The sequence below is a fragment of the Brachionichthys hirsutus genome, chromosome 14 (genome assembly GCF_040956055.1).
Source record: "Brachionichthys hirsutus isolate HB-005 chromosome 14, CSIRO-AGI_Bhir_v1, whole genome shotgun sequence".
Taxonomy (NCBI): domain Eukaryota; kingdom Metazoa; phylum Chordata; class Actinopteri; order Lophiiformes; family Brachionichthyidae; genus Brachionichthys; species Brachionichthys hirsutus.
Window position 1 is genome coordinate 10,924,952 of NC_090910.1, and position 17,374 is coordinate 10,942,325.

The 17,374-nt window shown below is 48.1% G+C and overlaps 1 protein-coding gene across 1 annotated transcript in view; it reads right to left on the reverse strand.

Moving 5' to 3' along the window:
- The window catches only part of LOC137903839 (cadherin-7-like), a 58,863-nt gene extending 49,048 nt beyond the window's left edge, over nt 1–9,815 (reverse strand). The window contains exon 1 of the mRNA XM_068747998.1: nt 9,576–9,815. Within this exon, the coding sequence (XP_068604099.1) occupies nt 9,576–9,815 (240 nt within the window). The remainder of the gene's footprint in view (nt 1–9,575) is intronic.
- Between the last annotated feature and the right edge of the window lie 7,559 nt (nt 9,816–17,374).

Sequence of the window (17,374 nt, forward strand, 5' to 3'; positions counted from 1 at the left end):
AACACTTCCCCGGCGGCGCTACGGTTCACAGCTAATTATAATGAAAGCCTACTGCGTGCAGTCGGAGCTGGCTGATGCATAGCTAGCATCGTATATCAGCGCGTTGACGCCGGTCTCTTAAATAACCACCGGGTGACACATGCACTACATCACGCTGTGCCGTCTGCACTCCTCGCTACATGTGGTATTTTTAGATGAGTGAAAAATACAAAAAAAAAAAAATCAAGTCCAGTTTCTCTGCAGTTTCTGACAGGTTTGGAGATTCTAATGGGTCCTTTCGGCGACGCCCACGTAGCTGTTGCTCGGCAGAGGGAGAATGTCTGAATGTGGTTGAGTCAAATAAACCGATTTTTGGTTTAATTTGACTCCCCAAAGAATAGAAGACATGTTTTTTTTAATGCAACATCGTACTTATTTGTCAAAAGGACTTTCACATCAAGAAAGCAGAGTAATTAAAAAGCCTGCATAAAATCAGATCGAGCGTCGGCGGCAGGTAATTCCAAACGAGATGATGGTGGGGTTTTTTTTCTCTTTTTTAATTGTCTATATAACAACAACTCTAAGACTTAACTATATTTTGCTTTGTAAAGGTTTACTCACATTTCAGAGGGTAAGCTTTTCTCCCGGAACGTGTTTGCAGGGCTGAAAATAAGAATATTCTCATTAGCTATTCCTGTCTTCTGCTATTTTGTTTTTGATTACCTGCGATAATTATGTCCATCAAACGTTTCTTGGTGACATCAAACATCTCGTCTGGAAACCAAATATATCTCAGTGTCCTGAAAAATGAAGTGGCGAGAAGAAATTTTCATATTTGATGGACATTTTTTTGTTGCATTTGCATGCTTATTAGAGTTATCAGAACTGCTGCTAATTATTTATCTCTTGATCAATTCATCCATGAATCAACTGATCATTGGAACTTTCAAGATCTCCTGTCAGTCATGGAAAGTTTTTAGCCAACAAAGGTTTTTGCCTTTACTTTCAGACACAACAAAGAAAAGTAATTACAATAATTAAGAAACTAAATTTAGAGACTGAAGATAGAATTTAATTATTTAAAAAATTACAAAAACTTTGTTGGAAGTTCTCAAGACATCAAAGTCATCAAAAACGATGCCTAAGTCCTGCGTAGGCGAGACGCACTCTACTACCATGAGGTGTTCAAGGACTGTACTTTTGAGTTTCTTTGGCTGATCTTCCGGACTTTCTCACCAAAGCTTACCACAGGTAATTAATAGGCAAATAAATCTGAAGTTTGACAAGGAAAGGAAGAAGAATGATCGCAGGAAAGTTTTACAGCTTTACAGAAATATGAAAGAACAGACTTCATACAAAGAAAACTGTCCATGGGGGGGGGGGGTTTTATTATTATTTTTTATTTTTTGTGACCTTGAAATAAATGTTGAGCCTGTATGAGAAAGAAAAACTGATCACAAAATATTTTGAGCAAAACCTCAGACCCACTCGTCCCAGTTGTCCCTGGAATGGAATGAATGCTTTGGGGTAAGTAAGAGAATGAAATGGCACAGAATGGATATTTCCAATGGAGCTACTTTGATTATATTTTTTAAGACTCAGCCTTGAGCTCCGGGAAGTCCAAAATGACTCAAGTGAGAGGGGAACGTATTGTTCAGTAAAGAAAGTAAAGGTTTTAAAGCCACACCTGCTCCCTCAATGAAGACCAAAGCATAGCCTCGCAAAGCTCCTTAGCATAGCATCGGCTCCGAGACGCCATTTACTACCGGTGTGACGGATCAACCGGGATCCTGTCCGATCAGAGGAAACATAGCCTGACACCCGTTCTGTTCGGACTGTCACCCACGTCGATCCTCACTGAGCAAAGATCGCAATGCAATCGATCGGAAGCCCGGCATATCGGTAACTCTGTTCCCTCTGAGAATCTCTGGAAGACTGGAAATGGTGCAAAACACAAATAGTGAAGGGGCGAATGTATTATTTGCCAGAAATACCTTTTAATCTGCCACGGTGGGAACAGTTTTCCAGTCACACATGATTGATAGTGGAGGCCTGTTATTAGACAAGAATGAAGGCTTCGCTTGCAAGCTAAAACTGCACAGTCTATGATGCAATCAGTGATTATGTGCAATTAAATGAAAAAAAAGACAATAATAAATTCAACTCGATAACTCAAAACATGCAAAACAAAGATAGAAAACGTAATTAAGACACATCTGTGCATCTGCGCTATTTCTTCCTCTATCTGCAGCTATTCAAAGCAGAAAAAAAGCAGTAGACATTATCATGCATTCCCCACTTCTTTTTCTTGCACGATGAATTAGCGACAGTAACTTGGGCTGCAACCAACATGGTCTGCAAATGATAAAATACACCTTGAAGAGCAAAGGTGCAGAGGCACCATTGTGAATCACCGACATTAGTCTGATGACCGGCTCGTACAATATCCTAATTGCCTCCACGCACAGATTCTTCTCCGGCGCAATGAGCCGTCGCACATCGTATTGCTATGCAAGTCACAAACATCGACTGGAACCAGGATAAAAAAAAAAAAAAGAAAAGGTGCCCGCATTATTAAGAAATACTCGCACATGACACGGAATAAATCTTTTGAAGCTGCGACCCGATTCGTGTTTACTACGCCCCATGTGATACGTGTAAATAAACAGCATCGATATGGAAATTAGCGCCCCGCGCGAGTCGGTTACTTTCAACGCAACTCAAAGTGAGGGTTGCGCGTGTTTTGTCAAGCTTTCAGAAAGGAAGCCAAATAAGAAAGCTGCTCTCATGTAGGTCATTTCCCCCTCCCCGTGGAAACGTAGCCGGTTTCAGGATTAGCTGTGATTCAATATGACTGAATTTAATTACGAGAGGTGGCCAATGCGTGCCTGGTTTTAGCACATTGGGGTCCTTCATGCATTGGGTGGTAAATGTAAAAGAGGAGGGTGTGGGATTGGTTTGGATAGAAATCCTAGGTGTGTGTGTGGGGGGGGGTTACTGGGCAGGATAGAGGTAGAAGGCCAACAAGGCTTGCACATGCACACATAAAGGCAGATTACCAGAGTAATCAGGTGAGAAGGTTGAATAACTCATTTATGCATTTCCAAAACTAGTAAATTTGAGTCCAAGGACACGGATACCCTCCCCGAGAGGAAAACTCAATTTGCGCTGACGCGGATGGACCGTATAACCTCTGTCACAGCTGAATCATATTAGAATCCAAAAAGATGGTTGAATTAAAATGTGCCTAAAACTCTGGGAAAATACTTTTTTTTTTTAATTAGGTGGACACTTTTACAAAGTACCGGTATTTATGAAATATCAGTGGATTCTGTGCAGTGGCTTGAATGAATGATGAGCACTGTCATGGTCTCCTGCTTGTCATTCTGATCCCGTGTTTCCTTGTATTGCAGTGCGGGCGTGGCTGCGGGAGAGTCGTTAGAACACCTGGAGACACACCTGCCATCCATTTCCTGCTCATTACTACTTACTATTTAGACCCTGCTGACACTGCGGTGCCAGATTATGCCTTTGTGTCCCGACAACTTGTGTTCCTCCATAGTCTGTGTTCCTCCAATTGGTTTTTTCCTCCTCTTCCGTGATATTAGCTGGTGTTTGACCGAAGGTCAGACTCACGAGAAACTACCAGCATGTTTGTCTTCCTCCTAAAAACATGTTATATTGCAAAATGTATCCATTATCAGCCAAATCAGATTTTTTTTTTTGTGCCTATTGTCCAATTAGCTGAGTCCTTCCACATTGCTTCTGTCCCCCGGGGCGTAACTACCCCTGGTTGTGACTCACCGGTGTAAGCGGTGCTCTCCAACATAGAAAGCTGTGAGGTTATACTGTAACACATAATTGGGTCTCACCATCCTAAATCTAGCTCCGCGACTCACATCATCCCCCTCCTGCACCTGTGAGACCGAATTTCTCAATTTAAATGAGACGACTGCAGAAAGTGGGGAGTAATCTGATCACTGGCAGCGTCGATGTTTGTTCAATCGGTGGAGGCTTGATAGACTTTAAGCCTTTAGATCCCGTAAGCGATGGAGGAGGGCGACACATCACGGATCAATCCCAAAACACAGTTGACACAATGAGCAAACCCCCCCCCCCCCCCCCCCCTCGAAGGTTTCTGTAGTGAAAAGGAAAAATAACAGAGACGAGAAGCTACAAAATCTCAGAGGGAATATTTGTAACGCCTCCAGCGTCTGTTCTGGCGGTTCATCCGGCGGCGTGGAAACTGGTTTGCGCAACACGGCTTTCATTTCGTTCAGATATCCACGCGAGACGCAGTTAGCGAAGCGCGACTGCATTCCAGCATCCTTCTCTGCTCGGCCCGTGTCCCTGTCCCGCTTTTCCCACTTCCCAAATTGATTGTAATATTTCACTGGTAGGGGGTGGACTCTCCTTTAAACACTTTGGAGGGAAACATGGCAGACACTCAAAACCAGCTTCTCTTACGATACACGAACTGCCTGGCTTACGTTATTCATTGATTATTGATAGCAAGCCCAACCGTCTCCGTGCCACCTGTTATCCACTTTGTAGAGAAAGAATAGAGCGACTTGAAAGTGTAACTTGTGCGTGGATAGGATATTCATGGGACGTCTATGCTCTGAGCGCAGGCTGGAGCTACCCTCTTGAATTATTCACAATGAGACCTGTTGGGGGGGTCGGAAATTCGATGCATCAGCACTTCAGAAAGCTTCAACAAACCCATATTCAGGCAAAAGAAACACATAAAAGAGAATGCAGATAAAACCCAGCAACTTCAGACCGTCTCACAGCTCCAGCTGTCTGCCACGACCCTCGATATTTCATTGAGTTATAATATAATTTGCTATAAGTAGCTCGTCTTCTCGCACAGTGCGACTTAATGCTAAAATAATCTCCTCTGTGATTACCAAGCCATCAACAGCAGTCCGTCATAAATTTAAAGAATGAAGCTAAGGGTCGAGACAAGGGGAGCGTAAATCTGAGCTAAGTAATAACTTAAATTTGCCACACAGAAAAAAAAAAAGACCAACGGCTTCCATAATGAATGCAAACACAGCAGAAGTAAATCACTTAAACCGACTGCCTTGGCTGATTCATTGCTTGGTAGTCACATTGTGAACAACGGATACCGGTGCGTGAAATGTTGCGCTGTTTCGGGGAGCGCGGCGTTTTTGAATTTGACAGATTTATCAAATTGAAAGCGAAGCTTAAACTACCCACTCGAGCGCGTTTGGCTTCGGGGTTTATGGGTCGGAGCGGCTGCAAGCTGCTCCGGACGCGCTCAGGTGCTTTTACCGGCGCCGCCTGCTTAGACCTTTCTCAGGACTGGCCAGGCATCGATAAAAAACGGCCCCCGACTGACATCTTCTTCACTCGTCTGCTGCGTTTCTTGGCAGGCTTTGTGCTGCTGTCATTCTTATCCTACAGCCCAGAGCCTGGCATCCAGTGGAATGGAGGTCTGATCGGCTGATTTAAAAACCTTAACACAATGGGACACCTTGCTTGAACAGCAAGATGCGTCTTGGCCAGGCTGCTTCTTCCAGCGAGCCGATTAGACCAACGTACCCCTACAATAATGTGCGGTCAAAGTCTTTAATCGTAAAGGTAGAACTTTTGCAGCCACATTAGTTTCATTGGTCGCTGATGCTGGAGCCATGCATCCGAGATGGATAAACAATGAGCCCCCCGAGTCTTTGCATAACACCGCTGCTGTAATCCTTCGTGATTCCCGGCACAGAGGCTTTCCCACTATCCCAGAGGTCCCTGTGACGCCTCGCGAGTTCTCGTCCCTGGGTGCTGCATGTATGATACCCCCCCGGCCCCCCACCTGTCAGCTTGAATCACCCGGCTTCACACACCGCTATCACCGACGTGATAGCGGTGATAGCGGTTTCAATAGCACCAGCGACTGCGAGGTGCTATTGAGACCGACCTTTGCGGCGGCGACGGCGGCCTATGCTCTGTGATTCTAACCCATTTGACAGTGAGCGTCTAATAGAATGCTAATGATGCAGTTTGCACAGTGGCGCGTCGTGTTGCCTCCGTTGCAATTATCCTCGAGACTACGCCTGACGCCCACGATGCATATTGTTTGATTATTAAACGGAATAACTGTCAGGCACAACACGGGTTCTCGCTGCCAGGTCGAGCGTTGCTCATCATGCACTCTCATGAGTGTGTCTGATGATTGCCGCGATAAATAAGGTCAGCAAAAGAAGGGAAGGTCTCGCACCTCTTTGGAATGGCATTGTTTCAGACAATGAGAGGAGCTGTATTACTTTAAAAGTGATCTATACGAGATTCCGTCTGAATTCGGTCTGAACATTGAGGTGAAACAGACCATTCCACTGAAAATTCACACCTCATGCATGGTCACTATTAATTATCTGGGCTCATCTATTCAGAGTTAAGGTGGTCACATCTCCCAAAAACTCACAAAACTTTAATTAGTCTCAGCAGAGTCATCGGCCGCCGCCACCACCAGTGACTGGCCTCCGATGAGTGGGGAGACTCATCTTATCTCCCCGACAAGTCAGAGACTCGACTTTGTGACTAATAAGTATCCTATAATAGACAATTATCTCTTCGCTCACTTGTCTCTAATGAGTGAAATAAAGGTGACATTCAGTCTTTGTTCCTGAAGTTTCATCTTAAACAGCACTTTGTTCAAGTCTCTAAATGTCTCCCTACAGTCTGACAAAAGAAAGGAGGAGAACGTTTAAAGCAAGGAGACTCGGTGTACGAAGGTCGAAACTGCTAATTCAACCCACAGATTTGAACACAGATAATATTAATTATGTTTTTTTGGTAAAGTAGACAAGATGCTCTTCGCTTCAAATATTTGCGGCGGCAGATATGCAGTTTGAGGATTCGAACACGTTTCCTCTGGCTCGATGTGACTGCAGCCGATAGCGCTCCAGCTACCCCGAGGCGCGGGGCCAAGGCATAATGAGACATTTGGTTGTGAAATTCAGAATCTGACAGAATGCATTAATGCCAGGCAGACTGCAGATGCAGAGGGAGCAGCGAGGCCAAAGCGATGACTTCCCGTTTTACTACCGACTATATCATTTTCCCTTTCACTTCCAGCAAAAGAAATCACCAAACTGCCGCAACGGCGTCTTTGTTTGGACACGGAATTCTAGCCTTTGTCGTATTAGATACGCCAGATATACCCAACAAAAGCCGTAATAAGACGATGTCACGCTGGTGTTTTTTCCTTTGATGCCTACTTGAGATTACAAAGTATGAAAGACTAGCGTTACTTAAAGATATCCATTCTTGCTAAGGCCATTTTCTCGGCATGGCACGGCCTTCCACGTCGCTTGCGCTGAGTCACAAGCTGAAGGTTTCCCGCCCGGACCCTTTTTTTTACCCCGGCGTGTCTTGATGAGACTGAAAACGCGTACTTGTGACAACTGCGATCTTCAGGAACAAACAACGCAACAGCTTCCGGCGCTCCCAGACAGCCTGCTTCGGGACTAAACCAATCCCCGATTTTCTCATGTTTTCGGAATGGCTAGATCGAGCTCATAGGCGTGTTAAGACGGAACTGACCTTTTTTTTTTTTTTTTCACACTCCTGTTGCGACCTCGCAAAGTACGCTGAGTGCAACAAATGATCCATCAATACGCGTATGGGTGGGGGGAAATAAAAAGACTACCTGTTAGACAAGAGGTTGCAAATGAGTTTGTGTATATTCCACGTGGATAAGCAGATCTCTACACATCTATGAATAAGTAATCAGCAGTTCGCATCCAGAAGGGATTCGCTGAGAAAAGCAATCAGACGCGAGCATATGTAAAAGATAAACACTTGAAATTCCAGGCTACTGTACAGTCCTCTCCGGCAAGCCTCAGACACGGGAAAAGAACGTATTTGAAGAAGAAAACAGATGTTTCCAATCAAATAAGTGCATCATCCCATCGTCAGATACAGCAGATGCCGGGCGACGTTCAGAAAAGAGCCTTTACTGCGGACACTAGGGTGAGAAATGACCTTTAGCCGAACTCCGAGAGTGGCACCAGTTCATTCCGATTTCGATGCTTTCACCTGGCATCCCTCAGGCAAGCACAGAGGAGAAACAATAGGGCGGTCAAATGTATCCTAATTCCAGCTGGAGACGCTAATCCGGTTCAGAGACGGCAAGGAAATGGGCTTGCGAGAGCAGAGCCGGCAAATACATGCAGATGAGAATGATTACGCTGCAGATGAGCGGAAAGAGGAAAACTAATTTAATAATAAGACCAGAAAATCCTGTGAGATAACAGGGATCTGGAGGCCGATCCGGGATCCATCTAGCCTCCGCCGAGCACACCAGCGCCACCTTCCAGGCGAGGAGCTGCCTGTTTGCACGCCGTCAGTGAAAACTGAAGCGCACATCACAGAGCGGATCAGAAAAGACCTTTAAACTCCTTTTTTTGAAAGAAGGCGTAATCAATAACGCTCTGGTGCAAACAGCCTTCTTCACGCTCGTCACCTCCGCTGAGAGCCGCACACGTAGAGCGCCGTCTATACCAAGCGTGGGAGATATTGGGGAGGTGAGGCGGTCTGTGCAGAGGCCGACCCATACCAAAGGGAAAGACCCTCCCCAGGCGCTGCCTCTTCAACACGCCGCCGTCTGGCGGCGGCTGCAGAGGCGATCCGCCGCCGGATCGCGGGCCCGTTTCTTTCCTCCACGCTTCACCAAACAAACAAACAAATGTGTGGCCATATTCTGCAGCTCGCATAAAGATGCAACGACTTCCTTAAATGCGGGTTCTCTGATGCTTTACGCACAAAATTCTGCTTTTTAAATCGACGCACATTGAAACAGACTCGAGACGTCCGCCTGTCTGTTTTATTACGCCGCTTATAAATGCCAACTTCGTGACAAATTGGCGCAATTATGTTCACTTTAGCTCTCATAACTACATATATTCTTTAATGAGGGTTTTACAGCTGTGTTATTCCAACTTTCATAAAGGTGAATTGTTGGAGTACTTCATCCGATGAGGTAATGCTGATAGAAAATATGTGCTACCGCGCAAAAAAAAAAAACTTTGTCGGCAAACCCTTGCATTAACTTTGCCACTTTTGTCATTGGGAATGTTTTAAACGTATTTATCTGACAAAAAGCATGCATTACTTTGATGGACCTGAATGCACCTTGGCAGAAAACCGACTCTAAAAAAAGACACATTTCAGCAATATGTACCCTTTGGGGGGAAATTATTGCAATGCAAATTGCCTTGTTAGGTTGTACACCTTCCTCGGTAACAGAACTTTCATTTCTATGCGCTTCAGCCTGGCTCGGAAAGGAACACTGCAGAATATCTTCCCACACTGTCTTTAACGTAACATTTTGCATCGGGTGTTAGGGAGTAGGCACGAGCCTGCAGAACACTGCAGTGCCCCAGATTGTGTAGGTCATTATGGTAAGTGGGGATTCATATGTGTATTGCTGTGCAGGTGCACTTAGGTCTGTAAAAAATAGGGAGAATATCCGGTTTTAATATTCTGCATGAGTCACGAAGACGTTTTCTTTTGTGTGTGCGTGAAACAAAAGGAATAATTTGTGCAAACTCGGATTAATTAAGTCGCAAACTGCTTACCTTGCCGACATAGAGGGGTTCGTTTCCTGTGTACTCCTCCAGTACAAAGAACTGGTTCCACACCCAGCTGCGCTTCTGCCTCTGCGGGACCTCCCAGGGGTCTGGATCAGATTGCGGGGACTTGTCCAGATTTCCGGAGCTGGGATTCAGCCCCCAGCAGCCCGTCTCCCATGAGGGCAGCAGCAGCAGCGCCAGGAGAGCCAGGGCTCTGCATGTGCCTGAGCAACAGCGCCCCATCATCTGGGCTTCCTCCAAAACACACCGCGGACCAGAAGAGGAGTGAAAAAAAAAAAGATGGGGTGGCTGAAATGTCAGAAAACCCTCAGGGTTTTTATCCACGCAGTCCTGACCCTGCGTTTCACCGGAAAGCAAGAGCACTCAGACCTTCCGCGCCGGCTGGAAGGGAGTCAAGCTCTGCATTTTGCTGTGTTGCTCTTCTCGTTTCGTGACTGGTGACTAATAGTGGGGTAATTCCCTCCTTTTTGGGGGCATTAAAGCCGGCTAACGGGGTCAGCAGAGGCCGGGGAGGCTTTACCACGGGCGCTGTAATTGGCACCTATCAGAACAAAGTGAGAGAGGAAGGGGGGGGGGGGACAAAGACATAGAGGAGAGAAGAGGAAAAAGTGCTGTCAGCAGAACTGCCTCTGTGACCGCCGTGGCGTTCGACGGCCGGTAATCTGCTTGCTGATGCACTGATAATGACATTTTTCATTTTTTCACCAGTCATAAGGAAATTTGTCAAAATGAACGGATGGTAAATACGGTGTGGACGGCGAGCTAACGTCCTCTCACGAAAAGACGCCGGCTGAAGGACGCCCGCGGGGAGGTCAAACTGCTAATCAGGGTACGATGCGGGGGAGGGGGGGCGAGGTGGACTCTCCAACGCAGGTAACCAAAGAGATTTCATCACGAAGGGAAACGACAGAAGCTGCGCGGAATAACAATCCAGAACGCCGCTCGGACTGACGCCCAATTATCTGGGCTTTACCTCGCCAAGGTTATTATTTTGTCACATTTTCTTCATATGAGATGGTGGGGGGGGGGGGGGGGGGGCTCACCACTCAACGCTAACAAGCCACATGATCTGTGTGGCGAGTTCCCGTCGGCGAGATTAAAAATAAATCTGAACTGTCAGCAGCACGGCGGCCCGAGCGCTCCTGACCTCTCCGGCTGGATCCCGGGGGGGGGGGGGGGGGGGGGGGGTTCTGCCTCCCTGTCGGCTCCATGCTGTGACGGATCACCCAAGGTGCCAGGACACAAAGAATTGTCAATGACGGTGGGGGGGGGGGGGCATCAGTTCCTGACGGATGCTGCCGATCGTCCGTCACTTCCTGGCTTGTCATAAGTCGTCGGGCAGTTTACACAAAGTGCATTGCATCGCCGTTGCTTAGCGATGACTCCAGCTACTTCCTTCTGATGCCTTCAAGGGGGGCCGGGACGCCGCCGCCGCAGAACTCACTGTTGAGAGGATCTAAAATCAGAAGCTTCAGGCGGTGAAGGCGGCTGCTTGGAAAGCCGAGACGTTGGCCGAACGTTCATTCACTCCGTGACCTCTCCGTGACCTCTACGGTGCGTTTTGGCAGCGCTCTGGATGAGGACGCTAATTGCTTTGGCATGAAATTACCTATTTCTTCCCACCCACAGATTCTTCCGTTTTTTATTTTACTTCCTCTGCGCCCCCCCCCCCCCCCCCCCAAGGAAAAATACAAAACAGCGTGCCACACATCCTGTGAAAGTGATTTGCTGTCCTTTGCACGGCGACGCCATTATCCAGCGCTAATAATTAACAAGGAAATAAATTGTCACGTCCGCAGACACCTAGATGTTTGTGAGATCTATTTTAATTACTTTTGTGGGGGGGGTTCTTCTTCTTCTTTACTGGTCAACTGTGCACAAACCCCTCCGAGGTAAATTAAAATAAAACTTCATGCAAGGAGGCGTGAAGCAGCGAGGACAGTCATTAAGAGCGTGCACGGACAAACGCGCGAAGGTGCTGCCTCTGGGGGGAGGATTTTCCTGGCTGGGGTGGGAAGTGGAGCAGATCTGGCTGCAGGGAAGGACAAGTTGAAGACAGTTTGCGGGGGGGGGGGGGGGGGTCCGTTGGAGCCCGTGCTTCTCGTCAGACGTTAATGTCAAATCCAGCTTGAAATCGAGCACAAGAAACGCCACCAAGACCGAAGAAGACGCCATCCTGTGAAGGATGATCTGGCTGCTGACTGTACGGTGGTGAAAAGGCCGGCCCTGGTCTCTCCAAGGATGATGACTGACATAAAATGAAGGAGAGAAGGGCAAGCTGAGGAAACAGCCATTGTGCTTTAACTACTGGGCATCAAAGCGGCCATTACGCCTCAGCCTTAAAGCAATGGTGACGCTTCCGGTGCCAAAACGCTCCCAAGGCTTCAGCTGGAGCTCCGCCCCGGAGGAGGAGGCTCAGACTGGCGCCTTTTTTTAATGACATTAGTGCTATATCAGCGCGGAACATCCTCTTCCTGCACTGGCCTGTCGAGAAAAACCAGGCCTCTCACAACCAGCCTCTCCAAAAAGGAAATGCTCAAAAGTCCATATTTGACTTTGTGCAAAGAGAAGCAGGCTCTTTGTTTGAGCGGTGCCAAAGTGATGACACTGAATTAAGTGAAAATGTGCGATAAAGCCGTGAATAAAAAGCCTCCAAGTCATCCCCCGACTCTGTTTCTGTTAGACACAGTGTTCTAATCCCATTTGCCAGTCTCACAACAGGATTACCAGCGCTCAGTAACCAATCACACGCTTCCTCTGATCCATATTCTCCTCAATCATTGTGCATGTTCTGAGTGGCTTCACTCCTGGGCCAGGAAACTGCTGAGGACTTCAGTTTATTGTGATCTCAGACAGTTTTCACGGCGCCGTTTAAGTTAATGACACTTTGTTTTGGTTGTTTTTTTTTCTCAATTTTCCAATTTTCATTTTGGCTGTTTCCGGGGTGAAATTAGAAGCAAGGAGGGGTCCAATAAAGAGCCACAGTGGAGCCTGAACCGAAGTGGTGTGAATGAAAAGTCCCCCCCCCCCCTCCCCCCACTGACTGATTCCTGGCAATCATTCATTTGAATTCATCTCGAATTTTCAAATTTCACACACTTCAAAGGAAAGTCAGGAACAACCTCTGTAGAGAGTTCAGTGGGAGCTTTTTAAAGGGTTTGAGCTCTGCAGGAATTCACCCTGTAGCCTGCTAAACAGAAAAGAAATAACAAGCCTGTGTAAAATTATTCCTGATGCAGAATTAGGAATCGGCACGAAAAGCAGGAGCTGCGCCTTAAAAGAGCTTTTTCTTGACCATGTTTTGGCCGAAATGTCTTGAGACCTTGACACCAGTTCACAGCCACATGAATCCTCCTCCATTCCTGTGCCACACGTCACTAATAAAGATGTGGGGGGGGGGGCACTATATTATTCTGCATTTCTTTCGTCACGGAGGCTATAGGCACAAAATCACATCATTCATATATACGCTGCGACGCATTTTCTTTGAGTATAAACTTGCGATCGCCATCTTTCGAAGTTTATTTTATTGTTTATCGCTCCACGTGCACGCATTTCTGTCTCCTTAAACATGCTGCACTTATTCCCACTGCAGCTGTTAGAATTCAAGAATGACCGCGAAACGCGTGCACGGGCATGGAAATATGGCAGGTCCTGCGTATTTTTTGGAAAAATCATTCATGCGTAATTCGATTGGCTAAACCCGCCTGCACTTTAACTTTTCAGTCGTACGTTAAAAATAAACCAAAATACAGGGGACGTGATCTTTAAAATGGACTCTGTGCTGCGTAAATCATCCAGTGCCCCCGCCCCGGGTTTCTCCGTGCGCACCAATGTGACCTGCCTGATGTGACTACCGTGTTAAGTATTAGTCATTGCGCGTTCGCTGTCAACCTGCGCAAAGCAGAAAAAAAGAAAAGAAAAAGTTGGCAGGGCGCACCTGTTCCCGAATCGATGAGAGAGGATCGTCCGGGAGGAGAGAAAAGGGCAGCGGCGTCATTAACGCGGATCGATTAGGCATCAGAACAACTTCGGGGTGGTGAGAAATGAGGCGGAGGACGACGGATGATAGTGCGCAATAAAAAAAAATAAGCGCACACATGATGGCCGGGGAGCACCGACAGTAACATCTCAGTGAGCGGCCGCCGCGGGGAACCCGGTGTCCGTGGAATACTAAAGAGACGGGACCGGAACGCGCGGAGAACGTGGATGAAACGGAGACGCGGACCGAACACGACGGCGTCGTCCTCCTCGCTGGAAAGCTTCAGGAATCACTCACCAGCAGAAGGTGGATGAACTTCCCCGCGGCCGGATGCTGTCTGGAGGCAAAAGTTGGGCTTTGTCCGTCTTTACGCGCCGCGCAGAGGCAAACGGCTCTGGTTAAAGGAAGGGGATAAAGTTTTCATGGTAAAAAATAAAGAATAGTCCTGGAGGAGGATCAACCTGGAAAATATCGGCTTCTGGATCGCGCGTAAATGATCTCACCCATGGCAGGGACGCGGCAGGTCTGGTCCCCGCTCGTTCTCTCTCTCTCTCTCCCTCTCTCTCTCGCCCTCCCCGTATCTTACGCAGTGCTGCCTCCGTGCAGGGAACCCCGGCTGCAGGATTTAGGCTATGCATGCATCTATCTCTCTTTCTCTCCCTCCTATATGCAACGGGGGGGGGGGACGCGCAGCAGCAGCGGCGAGTCGGGGAACGCTTCACGTCTGAGCCAAATCCGCGCCGACTGGAAGAGGAGAGAGCCCAACGAAATAGTCTGAGCAAAAATAAGTTGGTGAGGAGGAAGCCAGGAAACACACGCAGCGTTTTGGCAGAGACAAAGACAAAACGCATTTTATTTTTTTTCCAAACCTGCCAAGTTTCTGGCAGCAGATGGCACGTGGAGAGGAAAAGCAACGCAGGATGGCTCGACCAATGAGCGGGGTTTAATTTAAGTCACATATTCACGGTCCCGTCGGACATCTGCCCCACACTGACTCTTTAAATACAAAGCCTTTTTTGTGCGTGTTGCTCTGCGCGGATATCTGGTCTGTTATAGTTTCATTTATTTTTCATCCAATTAGCGCCAAACTTTTCTCCTGGCGGGAGAAAGAAAGCAGGAGTCTGGCTCCTCCGGACCTTTGAACCCAATCAGCATCGGCCACATTCTAATTAGTGACAGCAAACATAAAGCGCAGCGCGTCTGCACCGACTCGAACCCTCTTTTGAGCCTTGTTTGCGCTTCTTTGATGCGTCTTTTCAGAGGAGAAAACAATGCAATGCACCTTTAACACGCCCACAGATCACGTGTCAGTGAAGGAGTCACCTCCATTTGGGGTCTTTTTCTGCAGCTCCTTTTGTCTTCTGTCGTTGAGAGAAGGGAGCGCTGACCCAAACGAGCAGAGAGAGCAGCCTCTGTCTGTCATACCTGGAAGAGCAGTTAGCGGGGGGGGGCTGCAGTTCAGCGGTGGGAGTTATTTAATTGGAGAGTCACATTGGGAGCTCGTCAGCTGCTCTCCATCAATCACGGGCGGGCCAGGAGACGCCTGAGGTGATGAGGCCCAAGCCCCGACTCCCTCCGGAGGCCCCCGCCATTTAACCGCCATGCCTCCGTTACGCCTCCTCCGCCCTCTCCATCAGGATGGGCTGACCTCCCCTCACCTGGCCCACCGTTATCTGGCGCCGCTTGATCCGTGTTTTTGTTCGCAGGGCAGACCAGGAGGACCCGAAGCAGCACGGAGTTCTTTCAAGCCCGACTTGGTTGATATAGCGATTGGATTCCACTGCTCCGCTCAGTCTCCCTGGAAACGGCGCACATCGCTAATCGGCAGGTCGATATTCGGAACGGCAAGTAAACCGACGGGTCATGCTGAATGGCATCAGCGTTCCCGTTCCCGCTTTGCCTGTCGTTCGGAAACCCGACTGGGACCGGTGACTGGGGCGACTTCCGCTCCGAGGAAGCTGCTGATTTCCCCCGGTGGACGTTTTGGAGAATGCTTCGCCGCGATGCTCGCAGCTCTGTCGTGTTTTCTCAATCACACATGATCCAGGTCTCATTTAAATCAAGTGTTACTCTTGGAATGTCACTTTAATCAATTCTCATCATAGTTTTTTTTAAACTTTCTGAAACTTTCGCCTTCTTTCGTGTCGGCAGAGAGAAGACATTTGCACACAAATTGAAATGCCTCTTTAATTGTTTGTATTTTTTTACGGATTGATTATTGTTTCAGGGTGAGTCATGCATGCAGCACGCTCTGCATGCAAGTCGTTCCGTGGCGCCCATGATGCCGCAGAGAGCCGGGGATTAGAGGGACTAGAGGGGCCTTGATCTTCAAGGGACAGGGCCGGGGAGTTTACGTCTCCTCGACTCTGGCTCCATGACCAAAATACAAAACCAGACTCATTTGCATACGCCGCATCAAAACATTCCGGCTCCTCCTCTGAAAATCGAGGATTTGAACTGATCATTCCACGAGTATTAAGCAATTACATTTTCATCAGATGCGATGGAAGGGTGGGGGCGAAAGATCAACTGGACTAATGGATGACCTCATCATGGGGGTTTGAGTCTATTGATTTACGTGCTCATCGTTTGTCAGGACACTGAAGCTGGAGGCGGATCCCGGCTGAAACCACCACCTTCAAGATTACACTAACTTCACCCCGTACCTCCCCTGGTCCCCTCGGGGGGCTTAAATAGATTGCGGGGGGGGGGGGGGGGGGGGGGGGTGGAACGGCAATCCTGCTGAGTTGCATCTTAAAACTTGTCTTGCAGACAGTTGGATGTGGAATAATCGAACGCAACAGGTTTTTAGCGACGCCTCCTCCTCGAGTCCTTCCCTCGGACTGTGCAGCAGTGCCTTTGCTTCCACCCTCCGTAGATCAATTGTCTTAATCCTCATTGATATACTTCATGTGCAAAGTTATGACGTGGCGGCTGGCGTCACCGGCTGCCGCCGCTGCATAGACATTCTTCAAGGTCGATCCTCTGGATTTGCCCAAATAATCAATGTTACCGCGAGTCCGTCATGAACTTGGGGAATCTCTGGCACGGCACCGGGCTATATCGCTTCTGCAGAAAGTCTAGAGGTAAAAACGAGAAGCTAAATACTTGCGATGGGTAACCGGCGAGTGCAGCGGTCGTCCTCGCACGGCAGGTTCTGAAAGGGAAATGTCTCGCTGCGGACAGACGTGTTCATTCACCTCGGTTTGTGTCGAGCGAGACGGCGTCCTGATCCGAATCCTAATGACGCCACCGACTCGCCGGAGTTCAATGGTCTGTGTGTCACAGAGTGGCAGCTCTCAGCTCACGCTCACAGCTTCACCGGCAAGATATCTGCAACAGGGAAATGAGCGTCTTTAATAAGTGCTCCCTGTGGATGCATACAGCAGAAGACTTCGGATTTCCTTCGCTCCTTGTATGTCGCACCTGTGGGGCCGGAGTCTTCAATTAGGGTTGTCCCGAAAGGTGGCGAATGTTCCGAGCGTCCGACAGCGAGCCTTGCACAGACCGCACGCCACACAGACGTGCTTTTACTTTGACGTTTTTGAAAGGAAAGGAAAAGGGCTGTCACCTTGTGTTATACGCAATGACGAAGAAGGAAAGGGAGAACGAGGGGAGGCGGGAGCACAAACAGGACAGGAATGAGGACGGGGTGAGTCGGAGACAAAGAGAGGGGGCAGGAAGGAACAGTAAAAGAGAAAAAAGAAGCAAAAGGCTTTGACAGAACAGTCTTCCCTCCCATGGTGGGGAAGACATGGTGTGTGTTCGTATGCTCCAGCAGTCAGCCTGAAAAGCACAGGCC